Source organism: Rhinolophus ferrumequinum, chromosome 16 (assembly GCF_004115265.2).
Source record: "Rhinolophus ferrumequinum isolate MPI-CBG mRhiFer1 chromosome 16, mRhiFer1_v1.p, whole genome shotgun sequence".
Taxonomy (NCBI): Eukaryota; Metazoa; Chordata; class Mammalia; order Chiroptera; family Rhinolophidae; genus Rhinolophus; species Rhinolophus ferrumequinum.
In genome coordinates, this window is record NC_046299.1 from 29,802,318 (window position 1) to 29,828,629 (window position 26,312).

General features: G+C 37.7%; 1 protein-coding gene across 7 annotated transcripts in view; it reads left to right on the top strand.

Moving 5' to 3' along the window:
- IDE (insulin degrading enzyme) overlaps positions 1-26,312 on the top strand; it is a 110,743-nt gene that overhangs the window by 72,803 nt on the left and 11,628 nt on the right. For 5 of the 7 annotated variants that reach the window (XM_033130861.1, XM_033130857.1, XM_033130855.1 and 2 more), the window contains exons 10-19: positions 645-725; positions 2,483-2,586; positions 9,947-10,049; positions 11,973-12,095; positions 13,948-14,030; positions 16,797-16,941; positions 20,252-20,362; positions 20,474-20,594; positions 22,753-22,844; positions 23,798-23,909. In XM_033130861.1, coding sequence (XP_032986752.1) covers positions 645-725; positions 2,483-2,586; positions 9,947-10,049; positions 11,973-12,095; positions 13,948-14,030; positions 16,797-16,941; positions 20,252-20,362; positions 20,474-20,594; positions 22,753-22,844; positions 23,798-23,909 — 1,075 coding nt within the window. Of the gene's footprint in view, positions 1-644; positions 726-2,482; positions 2,587-9,946; positions 10,050-11,972; positions 12,096-13,947; positions 14,031-16,796; positions 16,942-17,450; positions 17,596-20,251; positions 20,363-20,473; positions 20,595-22,752; positions 22,845-23,797; positions 23,910-26,312 lie in introns of all 7 variants that reach the window. The other 2 variants (XM_033130858.1, XM_033130856.1) reach the window with 1 other exon arrangement.

The following is a 26,312-nucleotide window of genomic DNA, read 5'->3' on the forward strand; positions in this document are numbered from 1 at the left end:
TTTTCAGACCTGGTAATAAAAATCTGTAGCAAACTTTCAAGGAAATAGTGAATTTGTTTTATATATGATTGTGGTCTTAAAAGTGATTTTATTACTGTATGCATGGAAAAGCCTGGCTGTTTTTTTTCCCTCTCTCTCTCTCTCTCTCTCTCTCTCTCCCATAAAACAAAACGTATTTGTCTTCCAAAATTTTAAAGGCTTCTTCTAAAAGTTTTTTTTTTTTAAATATGGACTTTATATTTAAGGCCTATCAAAATTCTGAAATGTATTTTAGGATGAAAAATATCCTCTTTACCTAGGTAAAAGTTTCAAGGTATAATCTCTGTGAAGTTTTTGACAATAAATTCTAATCTGGGTGCAATTCTCTGAATGGGTCAACAATCATCATCAATGCAACTGTGGTATCTCACAAGTTTCTTTTACACAGTTTTTCTAATTCTTTCACTAATTTGGCTATAGAATCATATTCTGTATGTTATTTTCATTCATGTTCTATACATTTCTAAATCAAGCATAGTCATTTTACAGAAAGTGGAATAACGTTAAATATAGAGTAGAAATTGTATAGTGCAAAACAAACACTAAAAAAGGTATTTAAAAATAATACTTAACTTATGTCTAATTGGATTAACTTTCCATTTTAGGACTTGAATGCTGTTGCTTTTAGGTTTAAAGATAAAGAGAGACCACGGGGCTATACCTCTAAGATTGCAGGAATATTACATGTAAGTTTGCTGTTATTTTACCGTATATATTGGTTTATAGAGTATTTCAGTAATCATACATATCTTTTAGTACTACATAAATGATAAAAATTGAAGCTGCAACATAAAATTTTAGATTTTGCAACAACCAGGCAAATGCTTGACATTTTAAGCATGTCAAGACATGCTTAAAATCTTTTTTCATCATCCTAAAAATGATCATCTGTAATATTTTTCATTGCCTAGGCATTTTGCTTATTGACTTTAAATATTTTTCAGTTCTGCAATATATCAGTTGCTAATTACGTGAAAGCTATAGATCATTCACTTTTCTCCGTTTTCATTTCTGCCACTCTAGTCTGAACTACCATTGTTTCTTATCTGCACTACCATCATAGTCTGTTACCTGGGTTCCCTGTTTTCCTTCTTGTCCCCACTATAGTTTATTCTTCCAGCCTCAGTGATCTTTTGAAAACCAAAATCAGATGTTTAAAGTCCTTCAGTGGTTTCCCATCAGAATTGGAATAAAATCCAAAACTTGACCTTGGCCATCAAGGTGATCTGGCCCCAGCCTCTTTCTGATCATATTCCATACCACTCCTAACCCACCTTTCCCATTTCCATTCCACTCCAGTGATGCTATTTGCCTAATCTTTAAGCATTAAGTTTATTCCTCCCTCTCAGGGCCTTTATACTTGGTGTTTTCTCTACCTGGAATACTCTCTGATCTTTGCATGGCTAGTTTCTTCTTATCCTTTAGGTCTCCAATCAGATGTCTCCTCAGAGAGACCTTACCTGGCCCCCAATCATACCCCTTCCCTTTTTTAACTTCTTCAAAGCACCTATCAATATAATGACAGTATTTGTTTATTGTCTGCCTCCCTCCCAATTAGAATATAAGTTCCTTAAAGAACAGGGGCATCATCTGTCTTATTTTGTTTTTCTTTTTTTTTATTAGTTTCAGATGCACAAAACAAAGTAATACTTAGATGTTTATCATTTATATCCCTCACACTGTGTCAACCCCACTCCCCCCATCCACTATCCCTCTGACATCGCACACAGTCATTACATCTCCACTGTCTCTATTCCTAATGCTGTACTCCGCTTCTTGTACATATATATATATATATATATATATATATATATATATATATATATAAACTTGTAGTTGACATTCATTATTGTTCGGCTTCAGCTTCAGGTGTAGAGCGCAGTGATCAGGCATCTTCATCATCCCTGAGGTGGTCTCCCTAATGAGACAAATGTTCCATTGGATACCCTACAAAATCTTTACAACATTATTGATTACATTCCCCAAATTAACTTTCGTAACCCCATGGCAATCTTGTGGTTACTGACTGTGCTTTCTAATCCTCTCACCTTCCCTTTTATTCCCACCCCCCTCCCATCTAGCAACCCTCAATTTTTCCTCTGTGTCTCTGAGACTGTTTCTGATTAGTTCATTCATTTATTCTTTTCTTTAGATTCCACATATAAGTGAGATCTTATGGTATTTGTCTTTCTCTGTCTGACTTATTTCACTTAGCAATTATGTAAGTGTATTTGGGGATTAACTACAAAAATCATGCCACAATATAAAACTGCTTAAAATATGGTCAGAAAGAAAAAAGAGAAGATTTTCTAGTAGAGTAAAAATTTCATTGAAGGAAAGAGGGGGGTATAAAATAATGTATTTAATGTATTAGAGATTTGTTTGCTTTTTAATAAGTTAGCTTTGCACATTTTATTTATTTATTTATTTTCTTTTTTCAAAGTATTATCCCCTAGAAGAAGTGCTCACAGCTGAATGTTTACTGGAAGAATTTAGACCCGATTTAATAGAGATGGTTCTCGATAAACTCAGACCAGAAAATGTCCGGTGAGTCACTCTACATATTTTACTGTCACATACTCAATTTTCAGTAATGATCAGAATCTGAAATTTTGAAATTGCAAATAAAACGTTAAAACTTTTTATCAAGCATGATTACAAAAGGAGAGAGAATAGTATAATGAACAATACCAAGCTTCAACGATCAGTACATGGCCAGTCTTTTTTATCTTTACCCACCCTGCTTCACTTACCCTCCCTCCACTCTAAATTATTTTGAGACACTATCTCTAAAACATGAAGACTTTTATTTTTTTAACATAATCATAATTTCATTATCATGAATAAAATAAAATAATAGATCATCTTAACCTGGCTTCATCCTAACTCAAATGCCCAAAGGACCCAGCTTACCTATCTGGTTCAATAAGTAAGTGAGAACACTCTTCTTTTTGTTTTTTGGGGTTTTTTTTTTTAAGATTTTTATTGGGGAAGGGGAACAAGACTTTATTGGGGAACAGTGTGTACTTCCAGGACTTTTTTTCAAGTCAAGTTGTTGTCCTTTCAATCTTAATTGTGGAGGGTGCCATTCAGCCTCAAGTGTCCTTTCAATCTTAGTTGTGGAGGGCGCAGCTCAGCTCCAGGTCCAGTTGCCGTTGCTAGTTGCAAGGGGCGCAGGCCACCATCCCTTGCGGAAGTCAAACCGGCAACCTTGTGGTTGAGAGGATGCGCTCCAACCAACTGAGCCATCCAGGAGCTCAGAGGCAAGGTGCCGTGTTCAATATTAGTTGCGGGGGGCAGAGCCCACCATCCCTTGTGGGACTCGAGGAATTGAACTGGCAACCTTGAGATTGAGAGCCCACTGGCCCATGTGGGAATCGGACCGGCAGCCTTCGGAGTCAGGCGCATGGAGCTCTAATCGCCTGAGCCACCGGTCCAGCCCTTCTTTTTGTTTCTTTTAAGTGGAAGTAAGGATTACAATTTCAGAATTCTTCTGACCATCCAGTGATTAATCAGGAGATCAGAAGTTGTAGGAGTTCTTACAGTTAACAGAGGTATTCCTATTAGAAGAAGTTCAGCCGTAAAGAGATTATGAGCTAACACGTGATATTTCTGCCTTAAAATTGAATTTCATCTATATTGTTCTAAAGTCAAATAATAAAAGCAATATACTAGACAGACACATATTTTGCATTTTTAGTTTTTCTCCTCTCTCAAGCTCATATTTCCAAAATTATGGGAACTTAATGATTGAATAGATACGTATTTTGACACAGTCATTTATGAATAAAATCAACCATTATCCATTATTCATATGAAAAAAGATGAAGCTTGACCTTTACCTTACACCATTCATAAACATGAATTTGAGATAGATTATAGACCTAAGTATAAAAGCTAAAACTATATGACATCTAGAAGAAAACACAGGATAATATCTTTTAAACTTTGGGATAGGCAAAGATTTTTTAGACCACAAAAAGTAATAATCATTAAAGAAAACATTGATAAATTAGACTTCATTGAGATAAAAACTTCTGCTCATAAGGTCATTTATGCATTTGCTTACATAATTAAGATATATTGAAGAAAAATACTCAGAATACATACTAAATCATTTTAGGCAAGTGAAAACAATTTAAATATTTGTATTTTCCTCAATGTAGCTTATACATTCTTTAAAAAAAAAAAAACACCTAAATCCTGCTGAATTTTATCATAGACCTTCTAAAAACAAAACCTCCTGTCAGCACAAGGAGAAAAAGCTTTAAACTTAATAGAACTCACTAGACAATTGGTAAGTTTCTTTTCAGTGACCAGTTATGAGTGGTTTTGTTACTTACTAGTCATGAGATCTTGTATGGGTCACTTTTTTCTTTAACCAATGTTTATTGAATAACTAATGTGAAAACTCAGAGTTCATCATCCTACAAAGGGGACATGTGAAAAGTTAACTTCATATAATGTTATGAACACAGGCTCTCATTTAATTTCCTTGAAACTTGCCCATCTGCAAAATAACGATAGTACTTTATCTTCCTAGCTGATGCAAAATGATTTAACAAAGTTGAAAAGTATTGTACAAATACAAGGTCATGCTATTAAGATTATAATTATTTGCTAAAGATGTGGTTTTTTTTGCAAGGAAAATGATTTCAATTACATTGATATAATCCTTGCCGCTCTAGAGCAAGTAATTTATCCCAGCAACATTTTGTAGGAGTAAATTTTCAGGAGTATACATTTTACTTTTGTTTAAATTGCCTGTTTCTAAATTTGATATCTTATGCAATTAGAGTTGAGAACCTTTTCTTCTCTCTACCCTCATCTTTGAAGAAAAAGCGTTTTCTCTATAGGATTGGTCTCTGTGGCTGTTATAATTTTAACTGTAGCAGGTCAATGATACAGTACAGAACAGCCTGCGATAATAGTGCCAGCTGCCAGGCCAGACTGAGGTTGCTTGAGGGTAAGATTTCTTTCTTTAATACCTACTGAGACAAATTTAACATTGCAACCAGGTAGGAAAAAAAACAGGAAAAATCCTTCAGAATGAAAGGAACGTTAAAGGTCATTTAATCTACCCTTCATTAGGTATATCTCTTCTGCAATATCTCCAACAGGTAGTTACCAGCCTCAGCTTGAATTCCTCCAAAGATGGGGAATTCATTAAATATCAGGGTTCCCAGTTCCATTTTGCCAGTCCTAATTGTTAGAAAGTTATTTTGAATGTTGAGACTTGATTTACTTTTCCAAGATGTTTACCTGTTACTACTCCATCATCATCATCACCCATCTCCTTTGATCCTATCATTTGATGCCCATTTTGCCATATTAAACCTACAAATACAGCTGTAAAGTCTTTGCCACATGCCTTGTTTCAGTCATAAATTCCATTCATTTGGGAGGAGTTACTCTTGGTGAGTCCATGCAGGTCCTAGTGATAACTGTCTTCTTGTCCAAATATTTGATAGTCTGAGAGTTGACTGTAGAATTTTGACAGGGGTCAATGTGTAATCCAGTGGTTTACGGTTTTTAGGCTACGCTCCTTTCCCTTTCTGAAAATTAGAGCATTCGCACATCTCCTGTCTTCTGCCCCTTTTCCTGTCCTCTGGGATTTCTAAAAGATGATGGGCAGATATTCTACTGGAATTTATTAGTTGCCTAAGCATCAGAGAATGTGACTCATCTGTGTAAGTTCATTTGAATCACATGGCTGGCTCACTCACCAATCCTGGGCTTCAATTCCTTTTTTCTGTTTTCAGTCCACCTTTGCAGTTTTAAGACCCATGTTTCTTTCTAAGACAATCACTGTACACAGGAGGTGAGTAGCCCTGTTGTCTAACATGAGATCAGCATATCACATGCAGCTTTAGGTCGTGTATCCTATTGGATTCTGAATTCCTTCTAGATGGGCACTGTGTTTTGTCTTTCTGAGAATTCAAGCTGGTATGGGCTCAGTAAAAGTTGATTAAATATTCTAAACTTTTAGCCTAACCTTTCTTTTTTCTTACTTTGAAAAACCCTTTTTCAACATGTTTTGTAGCGTTTTTCATGGACCTCAATTTCCTTAGCACTGTAGCCTTCATGTCACTGTTCTTCAAGTTTGATTTTGAGTCTTATCAGTAAATTGTTTTTCACCTGCCTTCTTCTGTTTGCGTCTTTTAAAAATAAGACTTGATTTCGTGATATTATAGAATTCTACTAATGGAAGGATAGAGTTCTTGTAGTTAGAATCCTTATGTAAAAAGTAATGAAACTGGGGCCGGCCTGGTGGCTCAGGCGGTTAGAGCTCCATGCTCCTAACTTTACCCAAGGCTGCCGGTTCGATTCCCACATGGGCCAGTGGGCTCTCAACCACAAGGTTGCCAGTTCAATTCCTCGAGTCCCGCAAGGGATGGTGGGCTCTGCCCCCTGCAACTAAGATTGAACACGGCACCTTGAGCTGAGCTGCCTTCCGGATGGCTCAGTTGGTTGGAGCATGTCCTCTCAACCACAAGGTTGCCAGTTCGATTCCTCGACTCCCGCAAGGGATGGTGGGCTCCGCCCCCTGCAACTAAGATAGAACACGGCACCTTGAGCTGAGCTGCTGCTGAGCTCCCGGATGGCTCAGTTGGTTGGAGCGCATCCTCTCAACCACAAGGTTGCCGGTTCAACTCCCACAAGGGATGGTGGGCTATGCCCCCTGCACCTAGCAGTGGCAACTGGACCTGGAGCTGAGCTGTGCCCTCCACAGCTAAGACTGAAAGGACACCAACTTGAAGCTGAACGGCACCCTCCACAACTAAGATTAAAAGGACAACTTGACTTGGAAAAAAGTCCTGGAAGTACACACTGTTCCCCAATAAAGTCCTGTTCCCCTTCCCCAATAAAATCTTTTAAAAAAAAAAAGAAAGTAATGAAACTGAAGCCCTGTGACTTGCCTCATTTAGATCTTAACCTTGACTTTGGCAAGATCTCAAAGAAAGTGGGTCACAACTATCTACCAGAATCTAAGTTTTTGATGGCCATGTATGTCTGTGCCCTTTCTAGTAATTCTGTTTGCATTCATCACAGTTATCTATAAAGCCTCTCCTCATTCTTGGATGTCTTCTCCCTTTTTATCTCTCAGGGATTATTTATAAAAATCTCATGAGAATTTATTGTTTGGGAACCATATTGCCTTTTAACATCTGTAGTCAGGATATTTCTTGTTTCTGAATGGGTCCCATCCAGCTCCAACAGCTATTCATTCTCTCTGAACATTTCTAAATGGCTGACTTGAAGTCAGCAGTCAGCATTCATTCTAGCCCACTGTTTTCTTTTTCTCGCTGTTGTAAATTTCAGTATGAAAAGAAAAGGTCATTTTCTCTCATATTTCGAAGGATCATGTCAGCACCACATTAGTATTGGATTCTTTGTGAACAGAATTAAAGAATAGCATTGCCACACACATAGGTGCCTGCATACACAGATCACAATTTAAGAAAAAAATTCACCAAGACTATTTTTAGCATAATTAGATTCCCAGCATATAGTCTAAGATGATACAATATCTGTGCCAGTTTTTCTTAGCTGTCTGCAGTTAAATATACTGCAGCTATCTGTGGTATACTTTATTGTGACTTCTCTTTTCTCCTAATTCAAGTGCTCTTGTGCTTCCACACTAGTTCATAGATTTCAGTATATGTCTGTGCTGTCTCTGTTGTTATTCCCCTTCCCTACCTTTTATCATTTATTTTTAAATACATACTCTTCCATTGTATGTTTCAGTTTTGAATTCCTCAATAGTACACTAACTCTTGGTCTGCAAAGGTATCTCTTTTTGACAGGCCCATATTCAGTATTTGCCTAGTTTGAGAAACTATGTTTATCTAATTCATATTTACTTCCTTATAATAGCATTTCAGGTGTTACCCATACACTTTACTATGTGACTATCTGAATCCCTTAGGATTCTACCTGACAAATCGCCTTCCTTCCCCTGCTTTTTTAACCTGAGCATTACTGGGCAGCCTCCAGGGTCTGCTTCTTTCTGTGTCATAGAGTCATCCTCCCAAAGCACTTGGCAGCTTTCCCTGAGCTTTTTCACCTTCTTTCTCAGAAGTGAGTTTAAAGTTTTCTTGCTTCAGAGCTCAAGTGCACTGATAAATGAATGCTTCAGGCTTCACAAGTTATTATCAGTCCCTTGTGTCTTATTCTGATGCATGGGCTGTCCCTTCAGGGAAACCAAAGCCATCTATGTAACAAACTTTTCCAAAATCAAGTGTGTCATGGAAGAGAAGACGGTACTATCGCTGCTCTACCAGGTTATTCTACTTTTTAACACGTTTTTCAGAGGTCTCCTTGAGAGTCAGTCCATCCATTTTTGAGAAATCAGCAGGAGTGGAAGCAGTTTCTGGGGCTGAGTCTTACTAGGCTCTGTCAGATATTGAATGAAAGCCCTTAAGAAACAGCATGTACCCTTCATGTGGCTGTGTGAGTTCTATACATACTCTATACATACCCCCCAAAAGGGATTCTCAAACAGCCAACATGCATCACTTCTGGACACGATGACAGAACTCTTTCATCCATTAAACCCTGTGATTCCTGTCCATGTTTCTGTGGAACATGTTCTTATTTAGCGTGTTTTCTAGAACTAGTAGTGGTCGGCGGCAGCAAGGCCACATTAGGAACTCTTTGAACTGGAATATTAGTCAGTCATACTAGCAGATAAATGTCAGATTATCATATCTACCCTAAAGCAGGTGATAAGGTCAAATCCAGTTAGCCGGGTAGAGTATTTTGTATAGAATGAATAAGAAATAGGTGGTTGTTCAGACAATCAAGCTTTGAAGTTGGAGAGGTCCAATGAGGGGCAGGTATTTGAAATACAGATTAGGATTCAAAAAATGGGTATTTTTTTCATCAGAGGAAAGTTTTGATTACAAGTACTTGGCCTTCAGCTGTGAGGCCAGCATTTGGAGGTTACAGCCAAACCTCTGGGAGGACAGGTGAGAACAATCAGGAACAGATATGGACCTACTTGAATTGGCACATAAGGGAGAAGCTATTGGCCTAGAACTCCTCTGTCCATAGGATTCAAAATAAGATTGGTTCCAGCCTGGAGTTGAGTATGCTGGTGAAAGTGTAATGATTCCAACTTTGATAATTAAAAGATAGCAGGGGCAGAAGTGTCCTTGATCATCCTGCACAGGGACAAGAGTTCCACTGGTACAGAGCTGCTTTTGCTCCTCTTGTTCCCTTATCTTTTGACATTATTTTACCTCCACCTTCCCTCCCTGAACTTTTTTTGTCCTTCTGACTTCTGGGCTATTTCTATTCTCCCATCAAAAAACCAAACAAACAACTTTTAATAAACCAGAAGATAGAAAGGTGCTTCCTGGTCTTGTCCCTTTGTCTTCTAGCAGCAGGAAGACCAGTGTACATGTAGTAGATATATTTGATGGTCATCTCTGGCAGGAAAACAAATATAGAGCACAAACTTTACAAGTAATAAAGTGTGTTTTTGTTTTGTTTTGATCTCTGGATGAGCCAACAGGCTTTCTTAGCCACTCTTGTTAATCCCGGGCCTGCACTGTTCCTGGGAGGAAATACTTTGTTTTGCTTTTTTAAGTACTGTTTTTCAACTGACCTTGTTCCATTTTTCCCTCGCTACTTACTTTTAAAATTTTAGTTAATAGCATACCCACAAGAATCTTTCCTGCGAATACTTTTCATACTGAAAATGATGGGCTATAACGAAAGGATAACAGACTCTATACATACATTGCCTATTTCAGTTAAGCCTTGTAGAATTTACCGGGTCTTAAAGCCCAACACATTCTTGGCTGTCATTTCTATTTTCATGAGTCAGGGTCTATAAATTTATATATACAACATGAGTTTATAGGTTTTTTTTCTGTTTGCTTTTTCCATCTATCTCTAGGGTTGCAGTAGTTTCCAAATCTTTTGAAGGCAAAACTGATCGCACAGAAGAGTGGTATGGAACCCACTACAAACAAGAAGCTATACCCGATGAAGTCATTAAGGTAGGGTTTACTCATCTGCGAATAAGCATGGTGTGTGAGGGACACACAAGAACATGCGCTCCCTAGGTCACCAACTCATAGCACGGGGAGTGGTGAATGATGGCCCAGCGCTGTATATACTGTCCTGGGAAAAGTGAACAAAGAGCTGGAGAGCAGGAACTTAGGTTTTGTATAAGAAATGGTGCTATGGCCACCTTCTCCTGTCTGTGACAAAGCAGAGCGAACCCAAATCATCAGGGCTGTCAGGCAGACTCCCAGCCTCATGCAGTCAAAGCTCATGAAGTCCAAAGTACACAGAGAAACAAAGGTATGAAGACAGGCAGGAAGAGATGGAAGTAGGGAGCATGAAAAACAGATGCATGGATTACAGAGAGCTCACAACCTTGGTGGGAACACAGGCAGGGAGCAGCAGTCTCTGGGATTCCTACTGTCTTCGCTTTAGGAGATGCTATATTTTATGTCTCATACTGTATCATTGCTCATTTTGTCAACATAAGGGAATTAGGATTCATTTCAAAACAGGTATGTTTAGATAGCATACTACCCCATTCATCAGTAGTTTTCAAGATTCTGTTTGCGAATCTTATCTACTTACTTAGTATTTTTCCTTTTCAGTTCTTCTTGGCTGTGTAGCTGTAGCTTTGAGATTTACATGAGCTTTACTCATGGCGAGATACCAGGAAGCCTTGCTCTGATTAGATTCTAGTTAAATTCAAGTAATGGACATTTCTTAAATATACCCGTGGAATGACAAAACAGAAAAATTAAGAGTTTAAGAAAGAAAATCGTTACTGGTACTTCTCTGACATATTCACATCACTGGAGCTCTTCAGTGTCTGAAAATACCCATCTTGCTAAACTGTGAGGGTAGCTGATTGCCCTTGAATTATGCTGGGTCTGAACTAATCCTAAAATGAGAGAACCCATATTTACCAAATTCTGACCATGACAGCCCTGCCCCGAATGGGAATGTTTTCAAAACAAATTTATCGGGGACTTCAGCAGTGAAATTATTTGCTAAGTTTTTACCCGTGCCATTATTCAGCCATTCTGGAGACTTTAGTTGCTACTTATAAATAATATGGCCAACGTCCCCACTATCCCAGTGCCAGAAGACACAAATGCAGGGACCAAAATAGAACTGCAGAAACTACAAGGCTTCTGCCACATCATCTGCAGACTGAATTACTGAACCCAGAATTATTGGCAGTTGATGGCTTCTTTTTTCTCTTATTTTGTTTTGTTTTGTTTTTGATAGTCTTGTAAATTAGAGTTCAACAGACAGTGTGACCTGTCCCACTTAGCTTCTGGCACTAGCCCATGGAATAGATCCGAACTGCAGGTTGACAGCCGGTCTCACAATCCAGATTTAAGTCTCAGTTTTGTCCTTAACCTTTTGCTTGAATTACTACTTCACTTGGAAGTTCACATGGTCCTCTGAGAGAGGTGTGGGCCGTGCTTTAAGAAGATGTACTGAAGGGAAAGACGCCTCCTTTAGCCTATCTTTCAGGCTAGTGATTTAGTGTAGCTAAAATTTTAACTCACATGTAAATGACCTATTGCTTAGCAGTTATGGGAAATATCCCTGTATAGGTTATTCTCCATTCGTTAAAGAGCTAAAGCTAACATGATTTTTATAGGGGACCAATTAGGCTCTCAGTGTTCCACAGTCTCAGATGTTTCCTTAACCTTAGCTGGTCATTTTGGAGATTTGTAAAAAAGAAAGGCAGATAAGTTTAAAACCTTGATTAATACCAGAGACTCCAGCTCAAATTTCACAAAAAGTCATCAATAGATCTTGGGAATAGTCTCTTTCCATATGATGGAAAAGAATTCTGTGTGACGTTTATCCCCTTAATAATTTGCCAGGATATTAAGCAAAGTGACTATTTTAATTGCTTGTGTTTTTCATTATTCATCCAGAAGTGGCAAAATGCTGAGCTGAATGGGAAATTTAAACTTCCAATGAAGAATGAATTTATTCCTACGAATTTTGAGATTTTATCATTAGAAAAAGAAGCGGCACCATACCCTTCTCTTATTAAGGTAACATGTTAGATTCAGTGATTTTAAATCCAGGGGACAGATATATTACATGGAAGGGACTAGAGCGATGATTTCTTGCATTTGGTACTGTGTTGATTTGGGGGGCTCAATCTAAAGAGATGACAGAAAAGTTGCAAAAAGAATGATGCAAGAAATAGTAAAAGGCTAGAAATGTTAAAGCAAACAAACTAAACTACTAAGCAACATAGAATCTAGGGAGTCATTTTCTTTGCAGAAAAGAAAAAAGACAGTAACCACAAGTCTGTTGAAAAATAGCGGCCTCCTTTTCTATTCTCTGAAGACCCAATAAGGAAGTAGATTTTATGCTACATCATGAAAGTTAGAGATAAGAAAGAATCTCTGAAGCCTGGAAGAAAGCATCCCCAAGGGGAGCTGTTGGATTTCGTGCCCTTAAAAACAATTCTCATTTTGACAGAGTGGCTACATGAAGTTAATGGAGTTATAAGCCATGTGGAAAGGGTGATTGAGAAGTGGGGTTTATTTTTCTTTTCAGAATGTTCTGCATGTTATTGTTTTACACCTAATGTAAATTGTGTAGAAAAATGAATAAGATAATTGCAGCACATCCTCTTTTCTAAACGCTAAAACTACCTCTTTCTAAACTCACCACCACAGACACACAGCTTTCCTTTTTATTTTTTTCAAATGACCTAATATTCAATTAATTCAATGAGATAAGAATTAGTGTTTAGGAATACAAAATTTAATTTATTTCAAACAACTACATGATTATTAATAAAGCAATCATTTTTCTTTTAAAATGCCATTTTAATGAGTTATAGGTTAGGTTATTCAAAGAAAAAGCTTGTAAATTTTATTTGTTGTTTGTTTTAGTTTTATTTCTCAGAGTAAACTAAGGAGAACATTAAACCATTTCTATCTCTTGTCAGAGTTTCAAGTGACCATCTAAGCCTATTTTTAATATAGTATGAGTAATGTGGAAAGTCAAGGTAGTGGCTTATTTGTTCATCCCTGGCTGTGTTAGTTATCCATTGCTGTGTAACAAATTACTCCAAAATTTAGCAGCTTACAGCCACAAATATTTTATCTCTCGCAGTTTGAGAGGGTCAGGAATTGGGAAGTGGCTTAGTTGGGTGATTATAGCTCAGAGTTTCTCATGAGGTTATAGTCAAACCATTGGCTGGGGCTTCAGCCATCTGCACTTTCAACTAGAGCTAGACGATTCTCTTCCAAGTTCAGTTGTGTGGTTTTTGGCAGGCCTTAGTTCTTCACCACTTGGGCCTCCCCATAGAGTTGCTTGATATGGCAGCTGGCTTCCCCTAAAATGAGTGCTCTAAAAGTGACAGTGAGTGATTGAGATAGAAGCCACAGTGTCTTTTATAACCTAATCTCAGAGGTATCGTGCCATCATTTCTATCATATTTTGTTGGGCAGACAGACCAACCCTGGTTCAATGTGGGAGAAAGGATAACACAAGGGTATGGATTCCAGCAGGCGGGGATCCTTACAGCCCACCTTGGAGGCGGCAGCCACAGCACTCTAAGCACTCCTGCATCTGCCACCCAGGGGTCCAGAAAGACAGGGAGAGGGCAGTTGGTATTGGCTTCTCCAATCTGACTCTTCCTCCACTGTGTTCCTGTCTCTTTAACTCAGGGGAGATAAAAGGGTGATTTCTCTCTGCTACTGGAATCCGAGTCTTCTCTCTCCACTTCCCACCTGCTGACCCTGTGCATATACTTCAAGGCCATGAGACAGCAGCCTCTCCAGAACAAAACTCTGGACTATTGCCTTTGTTCTCCTCCTCTTGAAGGGTGATGTGGTTTTCCCATATGCCCATATTTGCATAACCAAATTGTGTTCTCCATCACAGGATACAGCTATGAGCAAACTCTGGTTCAAACAAGATGATAAGTTTTTCTTGCCGAAGGCTTGTCTCAACTTTGAATTTTTCAGGTATGTAAGATGACTCTAGCTACAAAGCTCCTTATAAAAATCAACAATTGCATTTCGAAAAGTTTTCTTTGCTTCCTTGAGGACCCATGTCTAGAAATAAAAGGTTATTTAGCCTAGGCAAAGGAAGGCTGCTGCCGTTAAGGGATATTGTACAAACCAAGGTTGTTGATTCTTCCTTTCTATTGATGGGTACACCCTGTAACTGAAATGGCTAAGTTAGCTGTTAGGAGGACCTTCCTCACCTTCAGGATTTTGGAGTCTGAGGAGGCTGTAGACTCCCCCAAAGGTTTCACTGAAGAAAAATGAGATAATTTGGTGTTTTTTTGTTGTGGTTTTGGTTTTGTATTCCTAGAACTTGCCCAGAAGAAGAGGTGGTAGTTACTAAGTGGCCTGAGTCTTTTCCAGCCCCTTCATTGTCTGATGCCCCTGGATACTGCTCTATTTCTGGGTTGCTTACAGGCAAGATACTGGGGGTTGGGTTCCAGACCACTGCAGGAAAGTGAGGATCTCAATAAAACGAGTTGCCGTCCTTTCGCTGGTGGAAGGTTTTGCCTTCACTTTGTAAAAAAGGAAATATCTGTGAAGCACAATAAATCAAAGTGCAATAAAATGAGGGTAAGCTTGTACTTTCCCATTTGGCTTCTGTGATTTGGCTTCAGAATACCTTTTGAGAGCCCATTGGACATTTTTGCATTCTGTAAACTGCCCAGCATAATCCTTAGAATTAAAAATGTTTGCTTCCCACCAATCCCTCTCTGTGTTCTGGTCTCCCTAGAGGTAAACACTGTTAGGTTTCTTACATTATGCTAGAAATTTTCTGTGTGTGTCATCCTTTTAATTTTTTCAGGATTATATTATGCATACTTAGTTAGTTTTTAAAACTCTGTGGTCTATATTTAAGCATATAGCATCAGATTACAAAATACATTTTAAATTAACAAATGAGCCAGAATTTAAGCATTGTAGTTGAATCATGTTCCCTTTTAAAAGTTAGTTTAGGACCCTCTCTAATTCACCAGTGCCGCTGCTATGGGCGCAGCATTTTAGGACACTTCTAGAATTGCATTCTGAGTTTGACCATATGCTTTGAGCTCCCAGACTTGGCTTTCTCTGGCTTTTCACGTCCACCTCAGAGAGGTGCATAGAAAGGTGCCCGTGGGGCTGAGCGCTTTCATGGGCTCTCTTTTGTTTTGATGATTTTGCTTTTATGAATTGTACCCTTAGTTTCTGAGCTGCTGTTTGCCTGAAAAAGGAAGTGTGTCGTCATGTATAATACTTTAAAAACTTCAATGGCAGAGCATTCATTTAGATTTTCCAGAAGAAGAAATATTTGTATAGCTGTAGAGTTTTCTCTTTGATTTTAATTCTCTAAGTGGCTAAACATTTTACTCCTATTTTTGCTTCATTATCAATTTTTGATTAAAATGTTGGCTTTGCTGTCAGTACATTAGTTATACTTCCTGTGTTATGGATAGAGTCAAACTTTGAATATACCGCCAACAGGCCAAGCGGGCCTCTGCCTCAGGTCCTTTGCACAGGCTGTTTTCTCAGCCTGGAATGTTCTCCGCCCTACCTTGATATCCCCAGGGCTTGTTCCTTTGCTTCCTTCAGGTCTGGGCCCAGATGTCACCTTACGAGAGAGGCTGCGATGAACCATCTTAGCAACTTTCCTGTCCCACCATCACTGCCACCCAGCACTCCTACCCCCTTTAGCCTGCTTAGTTTTTCTCCACAGCACTATTACTACCTGATCTATCATATTTAAATTTATCATTTGTCTCCTCCAACTGGACTATAAACTCTGAGGTCAGGGACTTTGCCTGATGTGTTCCTTCTTTATTCCTAGTACCTAGAGAAGAGCTTAGCATTGTAGTAAGCATGTAATAGGTATTTGTTGAGTGAATAAATCTTTTCCTTCCTTCTCATAAAGGTAAGTAGTGTCATATAGTCAGATGAGTAGGTCATTTGACTTAAATCTGAATCCTAACCCTGCCACTTGCAGCCCAGTTGACTTGAGGAAAATGAGATTTCTTAATTGGGAAATGAAGATTTAAATTAGATGATCTCTGTGGTCCTATTTATCTTTTGTACTCTATAATTGTTTTTTGTCTTTTGTTTTTCTTTCTCACTTAAATATTTTCCTATTTTAATATTTTTTCCTAGTTCTGGCTGCAGTTACATGGTGGAAATCATCACTTGTTTTACTCACAGTGCTCTATCTTTATTGGTTTGGGGAAACTCAGAAATAAGCTAACATTTTCACAAGTCTCAGTTTTTCTCTTTAAATTCACTTAATCATAACACACAGACTTCTCAATCTCATACTCTTGTCCACCAAGGGAATGGCTTGGTTAGAAGCCAAAATTGGACCCTGGTTTCGGTTTAGAAGGAGAAAGAGGACATGCCAGTGCTGTATCAGCTCTTTGAGCCATACCTCCTCCTACCCGCCTAAACGTAGGCATGCGTTTTGGCTGATTCCAGTCCTTTCCTGCCTTGCATTTCAAACTTGTCAGTTCTGCCACACCATCTGGGGTAAGCAGCTCCTTCTCCCTGTTTACCACCACCAGCACACATGACATACCTCAGACTCCTTTTTTAAACCTCTTATTTTTTTCCGCATGGGAAGAAGAGACAGACTCAAGAATTGAAACCTTATCTTCAGGAAATTGTATTAATCAGTGTTCAGTTTCTTGATCCATCTCAAAGGCCACACATCACAGTGAGAAGTAATAAATCAGCTATTTTCCTGTCAACATTTTCTTCCAGCCCATTTGCTTATGTGGACCCCTTGCACTGTAACATGGCCCATTTGTACCTTGAGCTCCTCAAAGACTCACTCAACGAGTATGCATATGCAGCAGAGCTAGCAGGCTTGAGCTATGACCTCCAAAATACCATCTATGGGATGTATGTAAGTACCCACGTCTTAGAGTCTTCCACTCATCAACATTTTTGACATTGATTTGATGGAAGCATTTTCGATTGAGGGTATGAGTTTAATTTCTTTTCTTTTTTCTTAAATCTTTATGGTTAATCATATTTTCTCATTTAATTTTTAAGTTAGCTCTTATTTTAAGTATTCAGCAATATATCATTCATACCATGCAAATTTTCCTTGATTTCTTTTATTATTATTATTATTTTTTTTAACATCCTTCATCAGCTCGTCATATTTTTCTCCTCAAACAAAATTGGACCCTGATTTAGGTTTAGATCTTACCCATTCACTATCTGAATTCTTGGTCGTTGACAACAGAGAATGACCTCTTGCTGCCATTGTAAAACCTAAGGTTGGCCTATACTATTTCCCTAGCAATTCAGATCATGAGGCTGCATATCCATACTCTTCGGTCATGTTTCTTCACTACCATACCACTGCTTGAAGTATCAAAGCATTTCTTTTGTTTTTCTTTTTGTTAGTCGCTACATTTATGCTGATCCTCTCCATTGCAACATGACATACCTGTTTATCAGGTTATTGAAGGATGATTTAAAAGAGTATACATATGCAGCACGCCTCTCAGGTTTGAGCTATGGCATTGCATCAGGAATGAATGCAATACTTGTAAGTAAAATGAAAACCAAAGAAAAGGCACCACACCATTTAAGCATTATGTTGAGCTTGGGAAAACTATTAACTTCTGCATTTTTAAACAAGAAGATTGATGGTTTTTTCCTTGCAACCTTTTAATGATTGAAGAACTCAAATTAGTATTAGCTATACTAAAGAATGATTTCGCAGAGTTTAGTGCATCTTTTGAACATGTATGTGTGCTACATTTATTTGCATGTTCCTCTGCTTGAAATGCTTAACATATAATCCCGAAAGCATGTTGGTCTTTTTATATATGTGAGTATATTAACATCTGTAAGTGAAAGATGTCAATACTTACTGTTGGGGTGCTTGAATTTTATTTATATATGGGGGTCTGACAATTAAGTTTGCGAACTCCTAGAACAAGTGCCACATACCTCATGGCTGAGTATCACTATGGTCACCATTTTTTGAAGTACTCCACTTGGAAAGCTATGCACCGATACCAGCGCCTAGTCCACCCTTCAAAGCAGTTTTGAAACTTTTTCTGAAATGGCCATCAGAGCTGTCATTGTATTACCTTTGATGTCCTGAATGTCATTAAAATGTCTTCCTTTCAATGTTCCCTTTATCTTTTGGTAAAGAAAGAAGCCATTGGGGGCCAGGTCAGGTGAGTAGGGAGCGTGTTCCAATACAGTTATTTGTTTACTGGCTAAAAACTCCCTCACAGACAGTGCTGTGTGAGCTGGTGCATTGTCGTGATGCAAGAGCCATGAATTGTTGGCAAAAAGTTCAGGGTGTCCAACTTTTTCATGCAGCCTCTTCAGCACTTCCAAATAGTAAACTGGTTAACTGTTTGTCCAGTTGGTACAAATCCATAATGAATAATCTCTCTGATATCAAAATAGGTTAACAACATCGTTGCAACAAGTTCACGAACTTAATTGTCAGACCTCATATAAACTTCCTTTCTTTTTGCTGACAGTAGCAGAAAGTTCCTGAGTTCAAATACATGTGACATTCTCATTTAATTTTTTTGTAGCATGCATCATTAACAACTTTTAAGTGTGTTTTAAAATAAGCATTATTAAGTGCACTCTAAGAAATCTAGATCCTTTCTCTTGGTACTGTTTGTGATATGTTTCCAAACTTATACCGTGTTTCCCCAAAAATAAGACCTAGCTGGACAATCAGCTCTAATGCGTCTTTAGGAGCAAAAATTAATATAAGACCCGGTCTTATTATACTATAAGTCTGGGTCTTATCTAACATAATATAATATAAAACTGGGTCTTATATTAATTTTTGCTCCAAAAGACACTTTAGGGCTGATTGTCCAGCTAGGTCTTATTTTCAGGGAAACACGGTATCTCATTTCCAAATTAACATCCCTTTTATAGCACACATTCATCTTCACTTTTCTTGCAAATGTACTGTATGTTTTAGTAACAACTAAAATGAGAGCATATGCTGTGTGCTCCTCTTTATAAATTCTAATACAAAAGGTTTTAGGGTTTTAAAATTTTGTTTATTTTGCAGTACCTTTTTTTCTTCACACAGTTAATTTTCTGGTAGCTTTTGTTTAATGTATAAGAATGTACATAACCTAACCATTCTCAAAGTCCAGGGATATTTGAAGCTCAGGGATCAAAATAAACTCCAAGTAGAAAAGTAATAATCTATTATTAAGTGTTCACTATTGAGTTTTAGGGGCTTATTACCATTAATATAAATACTTTTTTGTTTGTGACAAAATGGGCTTTCTGCTAATTGTCAGTCTAGTTCCCACAGTATGTGATACGCTTTCCATGGCCAAGGACGTTCACTCCTACTGAGGTTCTTGCCTATCATTTTTCATAAGGTAGAGGCTTTCACAGGTGTTCTAGTTGCAAGGTATCCTCTACTTCTGTGCATGGCACCATGTGGAAATATAATGATAGGAAATACGATAATAGGCATCCCCCACTTTTCAAAATGTTATGTTTTCAGGGACTATTAAAGTAGATCGTCCTAAGGCAAAATCCTGATGGTATATACAGTGTGTCCTCACTACACATCCTTTTTGCCATTGGCTTTTGGAACATAAGCAGAACCCATCAAACAAGCAAGTGGTGAGATGTATGGATCCTTATTGGGCAACATTGAATGAGAAAAGTGGCAAAATGCCATATGCTATACAATTGGGGCTGCCCGATTTCTCCAAATATGTTTTTAAAAATATTTCAATGTAAACAATTTGGGGGACGTACCCCATAATTTGTAGATATCACTCCCCTGTGATTTTTGCCTTCTTATTAAACCTATAAAAACTTTAACCCTGCCATTCCTTAGAAATTCTTTTTGAAGATTAAACTTAAAATATAGTCTATAATTAATTTTGATTTAATGTGAATTTGAATTTTAATGATGTGGTGTGTGCTGCCATAGTTTGGCATCAGGTGAGTTTTCTTACTGTTGATTTTGTTTAGGAAAAGCAAAATTATGCTTTTGGGTATTAGTAAATAGAGATGGTTAATATTGTCTTCCTAAGTGTTAAACTATATTTATGAGAAGTTAAATTAATTAAATTTCTTATTTAATTTTTATTTTAATACACCTGGTTTGGGGATTTTATAAATATTTAATAAAACAAGCTTAAGTTGTTTCATGATATTTTTGATTTTTAATACCTGAACTCTTTCTGTAGCTCTCGGTAAAAGGTTACAATGACAAGCAGCCAGTTTTGCTAAAGAAGATTATTGAGAAAATGGCTACCTTTGAGATTGATGAAAAAAGATTTGAAATTATCAAAGAGGCAGTAAGTTTTCCAACCTTACTTTTATAGTGTATTGTTTTTGTGCTCCTAAGGTAATATGAAATGATTTTTAAGGACTTTTCAAATTAATGAGCCCGTGTCTCCCTTCACTAGTATATGCGATCTCTTAACAATTTCCGAGCTGAGCAGCCGCATCAGCACGCCATGTACTACCTCCGCCTGCTGATGACTGAAGTGGCCTGGACTAAAGATGAATTAAAAGAAGCCCTGGACGGTGAGACTACTTTTCTACTTGCAGCCTAATGGGTTTTCTTTATTTTTTTCTAAAGTCATTTGAATTTTTAATGATCTTTTATGACAAGTGCTTACTTATTATGTAACACTATGCTTTTGATGTCTTCAGTGACAAATCAAGAGCAAAGTATTGAAGAATCATTATTTTATTGGTTGCCTCAGGCATTGGATAGACGTATAGATTATAAAATTCGTTAACTAGAACAGATACATTTTTAATCTGGCCAGTTAACATAGCTTTCATTGCAAAATGGTTATGAGTTACATCCAGTTAATAGCAAGAATTTTACCTTTAAAAAAATACCACATAATTGATTTTAAATATGTTTTTTAAGAAACGGAACCTACATTCAGCATGATCAAAAAGCAGAGATGTTGAAGGTTTCCCTATGTTTTAGATTCTGGGTGAGATGTTATGTAAATTTTAATCAGAATATGCTCTAATGTGTCTCATAGGCATGTGAAACCTTCCTAAAATGTATTTTATAAAGTCAGCACCTTCTTAGTTGAAATTCTCTACTCTAATAAATAATCATTCTGTTTTGATATGTATACTTATAAAATAATCCAGTAATACCCACCTGGCTTAATCTGGAGACAACTCAATGTGAGAAGCTGGCTCCCTCATGACTCCAAGTCTGTTAGCTATGCAGGTGCCTTGGTAACAAGAACCTTAGACTTCAGTGTGATCCAATAGTATCTACCAATTCCCCGCCATGCACCAGGCCCTAGACTCCAGGTGCTTGAGATTAAAAAAGCAAACGATCATTTAGGTGGGGTTTCTTTGATGAGGGAGATCCAGTCTAGTGGTCAAGCGTAAGTGTAAACAGATCATTTTGGTAAACGCAAAGAGAGTAAGTGTTGTGATAGAGGTCTGCCCAGAATAACGGGGTATCGGGGCTCCTAAGGCAGTGCAGTGGAGAGGAACGAGTGTGTCCTTTGGAATTAGTCCAACTAAGGGTCAAATGCCCGGTCTGTAACTTACTGGCTTGATGATTTTGGACAAGAAACTTAAATTTTCCAAACGTCCATTTTCTCACCTTTAAAATGTGGATAATAGTACATGCTTTACAGTTTTATAACATCTATAAGGTGCCTGACCCATAGTAAGCACTTGTTAATTCCTTTCCCATGTCTCTTTTTAAATTTCAACCACTAGTTTTAACATCCATTGTAACAATTATTAGGATGGTGTCCTAATGCGAAAGGGACAGTTCTTCCTTATTGAAGAATTAAGTCAATACATGTAAAAGGAAAGTGGGGAACAGAAAACCCACTGTTGGGATGCCATAATAATAATTGATTATAATTGATAATCAATTGATTATAATTCATAATAATAATAATTGAGGCAGTATATACCACTGGATGCTAAAATTAGTGGGTGAAAATTAAGAGAAAACAGGATATTTGTATAGTTTCGAAACATTTCCCCCCCCAAATAAGTATTTATTAGTTACAGAGGGAAAAGTATTGATGAGCAGATGGCTTTTCCTAATTGCTTGTTGAGCATACGTGAGTTAATAACAACCAAAAGAATAAAATAGCGCACGTCCAATAAAGACATCTGGCAGACACCACCTTAACCAAGTGATCAATGTTAACATTGCCAGTCCTACAACATATCCACATCACGTGCCCCCCGATGTGATGCCCTGAGAAAGGCACGTTTCCTCTGTGGTATTCTTCCTAGTAATACATAAGCTCAGCTTACTCACGAGAAAACATTAGACAAACCCAAAAAAAGGCATTCTATAAAATAACTGAAAGTACTCTTCAAAAATCTTAAGGTCATGAAAGACAAGGAAAGACCAAAGAACTGTCACAGGTTGGAGGAAACTAAGGACACATGACAACTAAATGTAAGGTGGGATTGTGGATTAGATCCTGGAACAGAAAAGAGATGTTAATGGAATCCAAATAAAGTCTATTTTAGTTAATAGTATTGTGCCAGTGTTAAGTTCTTACTTTTGATCATTGTGCTATGGTTATGAAAGATGTTAACATTAGGGAAAACTGGTTGAAGGGTATACAGAAACTCTGTACTATTTTAGAACTCCAAACTCTTCTCAAATTATCTCAAAGTTTTTTTAAAAAAGCTCATACGTACAGCTCACTATTTCTTAACTCCTTTACAGATGTCACCCTTCCTCGCCTTAAGGCCTTCATACCTCAGCTCCTGTCACGGCTGCATATTGAAGCTCTTCTCCATGGAAACATAACAAAGCAGGTGGGTGGGTGAGGCCTTAGCAATGTTTTATGGACCAATGCAAGAGATTTTTTACCCTCGTCTGTCTGAGACTATTAACTACCACAGTATGTTTATAAGCACATTAGTGTTCACTCAATCTTCTCTGCTCTGTGGAGGAAGGTGGAGGGAGGCATAAGGGAAGTAGAATGATGGTGGTGAACTATGGACCAACTTTCGTGGTGGCCGCCTCTGTTGTTGCCTGTCTCGTGCAATCATAGGAGGAAGTTGAGATAGCTTTCCCAACGCTGTATAGGACAGCAGGACTATAAGAAAGAGCACGTGGTGTGGGATCAGACAGCCTGGGTGCAAGTCCTGACAGTGCCACATACTAGAAATGTAATTGTCTGAAAAGTTCTTAACCCCTCTCTGCTCAGTTTCCCTATTTGTAAAATTAGTGTTATTAGGATTAAATGAAATAGCAAAGGCCAAATGTGTAGCACATGGATAACACTCTAGAATTTTCCCACGGCAGTCTGTCTCAAGAGCCCACACTCTTTACCACTCTGCTATGCTGCCTCCAAAACAATATGTCCAAAGTCAGATGCTAATAAGTGTGGCAGAGACAGGATTCTCAGCAAGGTCAGTTTTACTCAAAATAAAGGCTTATGCTCACTTCCTTTTCTTTGCTGTAACTCCAGGTGTCACTCACTTGGGACCAACTTTCCATGACCAGGACATCTCCAGCTTTAGCAGTGCCTTTTTTCCAGCGTCAAGATTGTCTGGGTCTCTGTGTCTCTTCACTACCATATTGACTATACTGCAAATTGACAAATTCAATTTTCATCCATTTTTATGATAAGCTAGGCTGGTTTATTTCACAAGCATGTTTTCTTTCATGTTGTATGGGCTGTCGTTCAATATACTGTTTTTATTTTCACAGACAAGATACATTTGTGTTTTTGTAATATACTGTGTCCTGTGATTTTCCCCAGGCTGCATTAGGAATTATGCAGATGGTTGAAGACACTCTTATTGAACATGCTCATACGAAACCTCTCCTTCCAAGTCAGCTGGTTCGGTATAGAGAAGTTCAGCTCCCTGACAGTAAGTTGAAATACTATAACTTTGTTAATGGAGTACTTGGACATGATGTTGTGTGTGATTACAGGTAGGTTGAGTTCACGTGGATGATAATATATAGTTTTATGGTAAAGATCTACTGGGATCCTCTACTATTTATTGAAGTATGGTTAAAGACATTTCTCAGAAAATTCTCTGTAGGAGGGCCATAGAGGTGAAATTGGAGGCAGGCAATTATTTTGAAGAGAGTGGTACTGGAATTGACTGGTAATTGAGTGTAGAAGAGTTAGGAAATAAAAACATCACAAAACTAAAGAAATGCTGATTGTTAATCATGAAATACAATTTATTTATAAAACATGAAAACTAGAATCATAATATCTAATTGGAAGCCCATAGGTCTTTGGCAAAAATAGTTTAGGAAAACCACTGGTGCAGATAACACAATGTATTCATTACATGCATATTTTATGAGGAATTAACATAAAATGGATAATAAACATATTAGAGTATACAATGTTGGATTACTTTTGCATTAAAAATGGTTTCTGTTGATATAAAAACTCATTAAGCATTATTTTCAATATTGTTCAAAATTATCTAGTGGAAAGTATATTAGACCAGGGAGGAGAAGCATTGATTTTATTTTTTTTGGGGGGGGGGAGCCAAACTTGATTGTTGCCTGTTCTCCATCCACTCATGGTCTGTGCTTTTTTCTCCAGCTGTTTTTATCCTCCTGAAAATAATGCTCCCATCCCTTGACCCCCCGTTTCCTCATGGATCTATGTCTACACCTTATTCATCTTTCCAGGCCCATCTTATAAGCCACCTATTCCACTAAACTTTTTCTAAAACTCCTAGCTATCACTTTCTCTTCTGACCTCCCAGCACAGGTTTTCTGAACCTTTACTTAGTTAAGGCACTTAGTACTTCTTCTCTTGAGTTAGGATTGAAGTAAGTGCATCTCCATATCTCTTATTAGCTTTACATTTCTTAACACAAGGCTATGAGTCTAGCTCACTTGAGTAGCTACTAAAACAACTCAAGCATGGTATTATCTCAGGATATCACTGTTGAATGCACAGAGATACCTTGAGCACAGCTCTGCTGTTCTGCATGACCAGTCATCACAGACCTGCTGATGGTTCCTTTCAGACTTCTGCTAGTTTGTTCCTCAGTCACTGCAGTGTGGCTGGGAGGAAGCGTCTGCCATTCAAAAGCCAGTGAGGCTGGTCTAGAAACAAAATTTCAAAGTGAAATCTATCTTTTTCACCTCTTTTTACTACACTTCCTGCATTCTCTCCTCTCCTAGGACCCTATCTTTTCTGTCTCTCAAATTGCCCATGCTCAAAAATAACTCCGTTCACTTCCCATTCTCAAAATGCTAGTTGTTAGGAAATCATTCTAATTTAGTCAACTGAGCAGGTATGAAAGTCTTAAATACCGTGTTTCCCCGAAAATAAGACTTAACCAGAAAATAAGCCCTAGCATGATTTTTCAGGATGCTGGTAATATAAAATAAGCTCTACCGTATTTCCCCAAAAAAAGGACCAGGTCTTAATTTAATTTTTGCTCCAAAAGACGCATCAGGGCTTATTTTATATTACAAGAATCCTGAAAAATCATGCTACGGCTTATTTTCTGGTTAGGTCTTATTTTCGGGGAAACACGGTAGTACTTCACTTAACTCTCCATGGAACAATATTTACAGTTTAAAAAGAAAAGCTTCAGGCATTATGAAGGAGGAGACATTTGGAGATTTGTATGTCGGACTTGCAGCCTGGGTTCCCTGACCTTGTCTGATAGGAGGGAACTTAGTGCTGCCAATGTACGATCAGAAAGTTTGACTTTTAGTCAGACTTGGACCTGGTCAGAAAAGTGAAATCGATGAAATGCAATTCCAGGCTCCGCTGCCTCCCTTTTCTGTTGATGTCTGAATTAGCATCTATAAGAATGAGCAGGCATATCATTACTACTGTGTCTGAGAAATCCTCAATTCATGAGTCTTATATAGTACTAAAACTAAACACTACATATTTGCTTAGTCAAATTTATCGCTCATGAAGTAGTCATCAGATCACAAAGCATGATCATCATACTCATAACTGATGAAATAGTTGATCCGCATATCTGAGTCTTCGCTGTCTACCATCTGACTTTGTGTCCTTGGACAAGTCACCCTACTTCTCAGGGTCTTAATTTCCTCATCTCTAAAGTGAGATGTTAGTCTGAGTTATCTCTAAGCATTCTACACGTTTGTGTCAATTTGTGAAATGACCTATAGTGTGAGTATTAGTAAACAATATTACCAATAGACTGTTAAATAGAAATACAAAATAATAAAGGCACAACTAGTAATTTTAAAAAATTGTTATATATGGATATTAAAACATAGGTGGTATTTCTACTGAGGTTCTTATATGTATT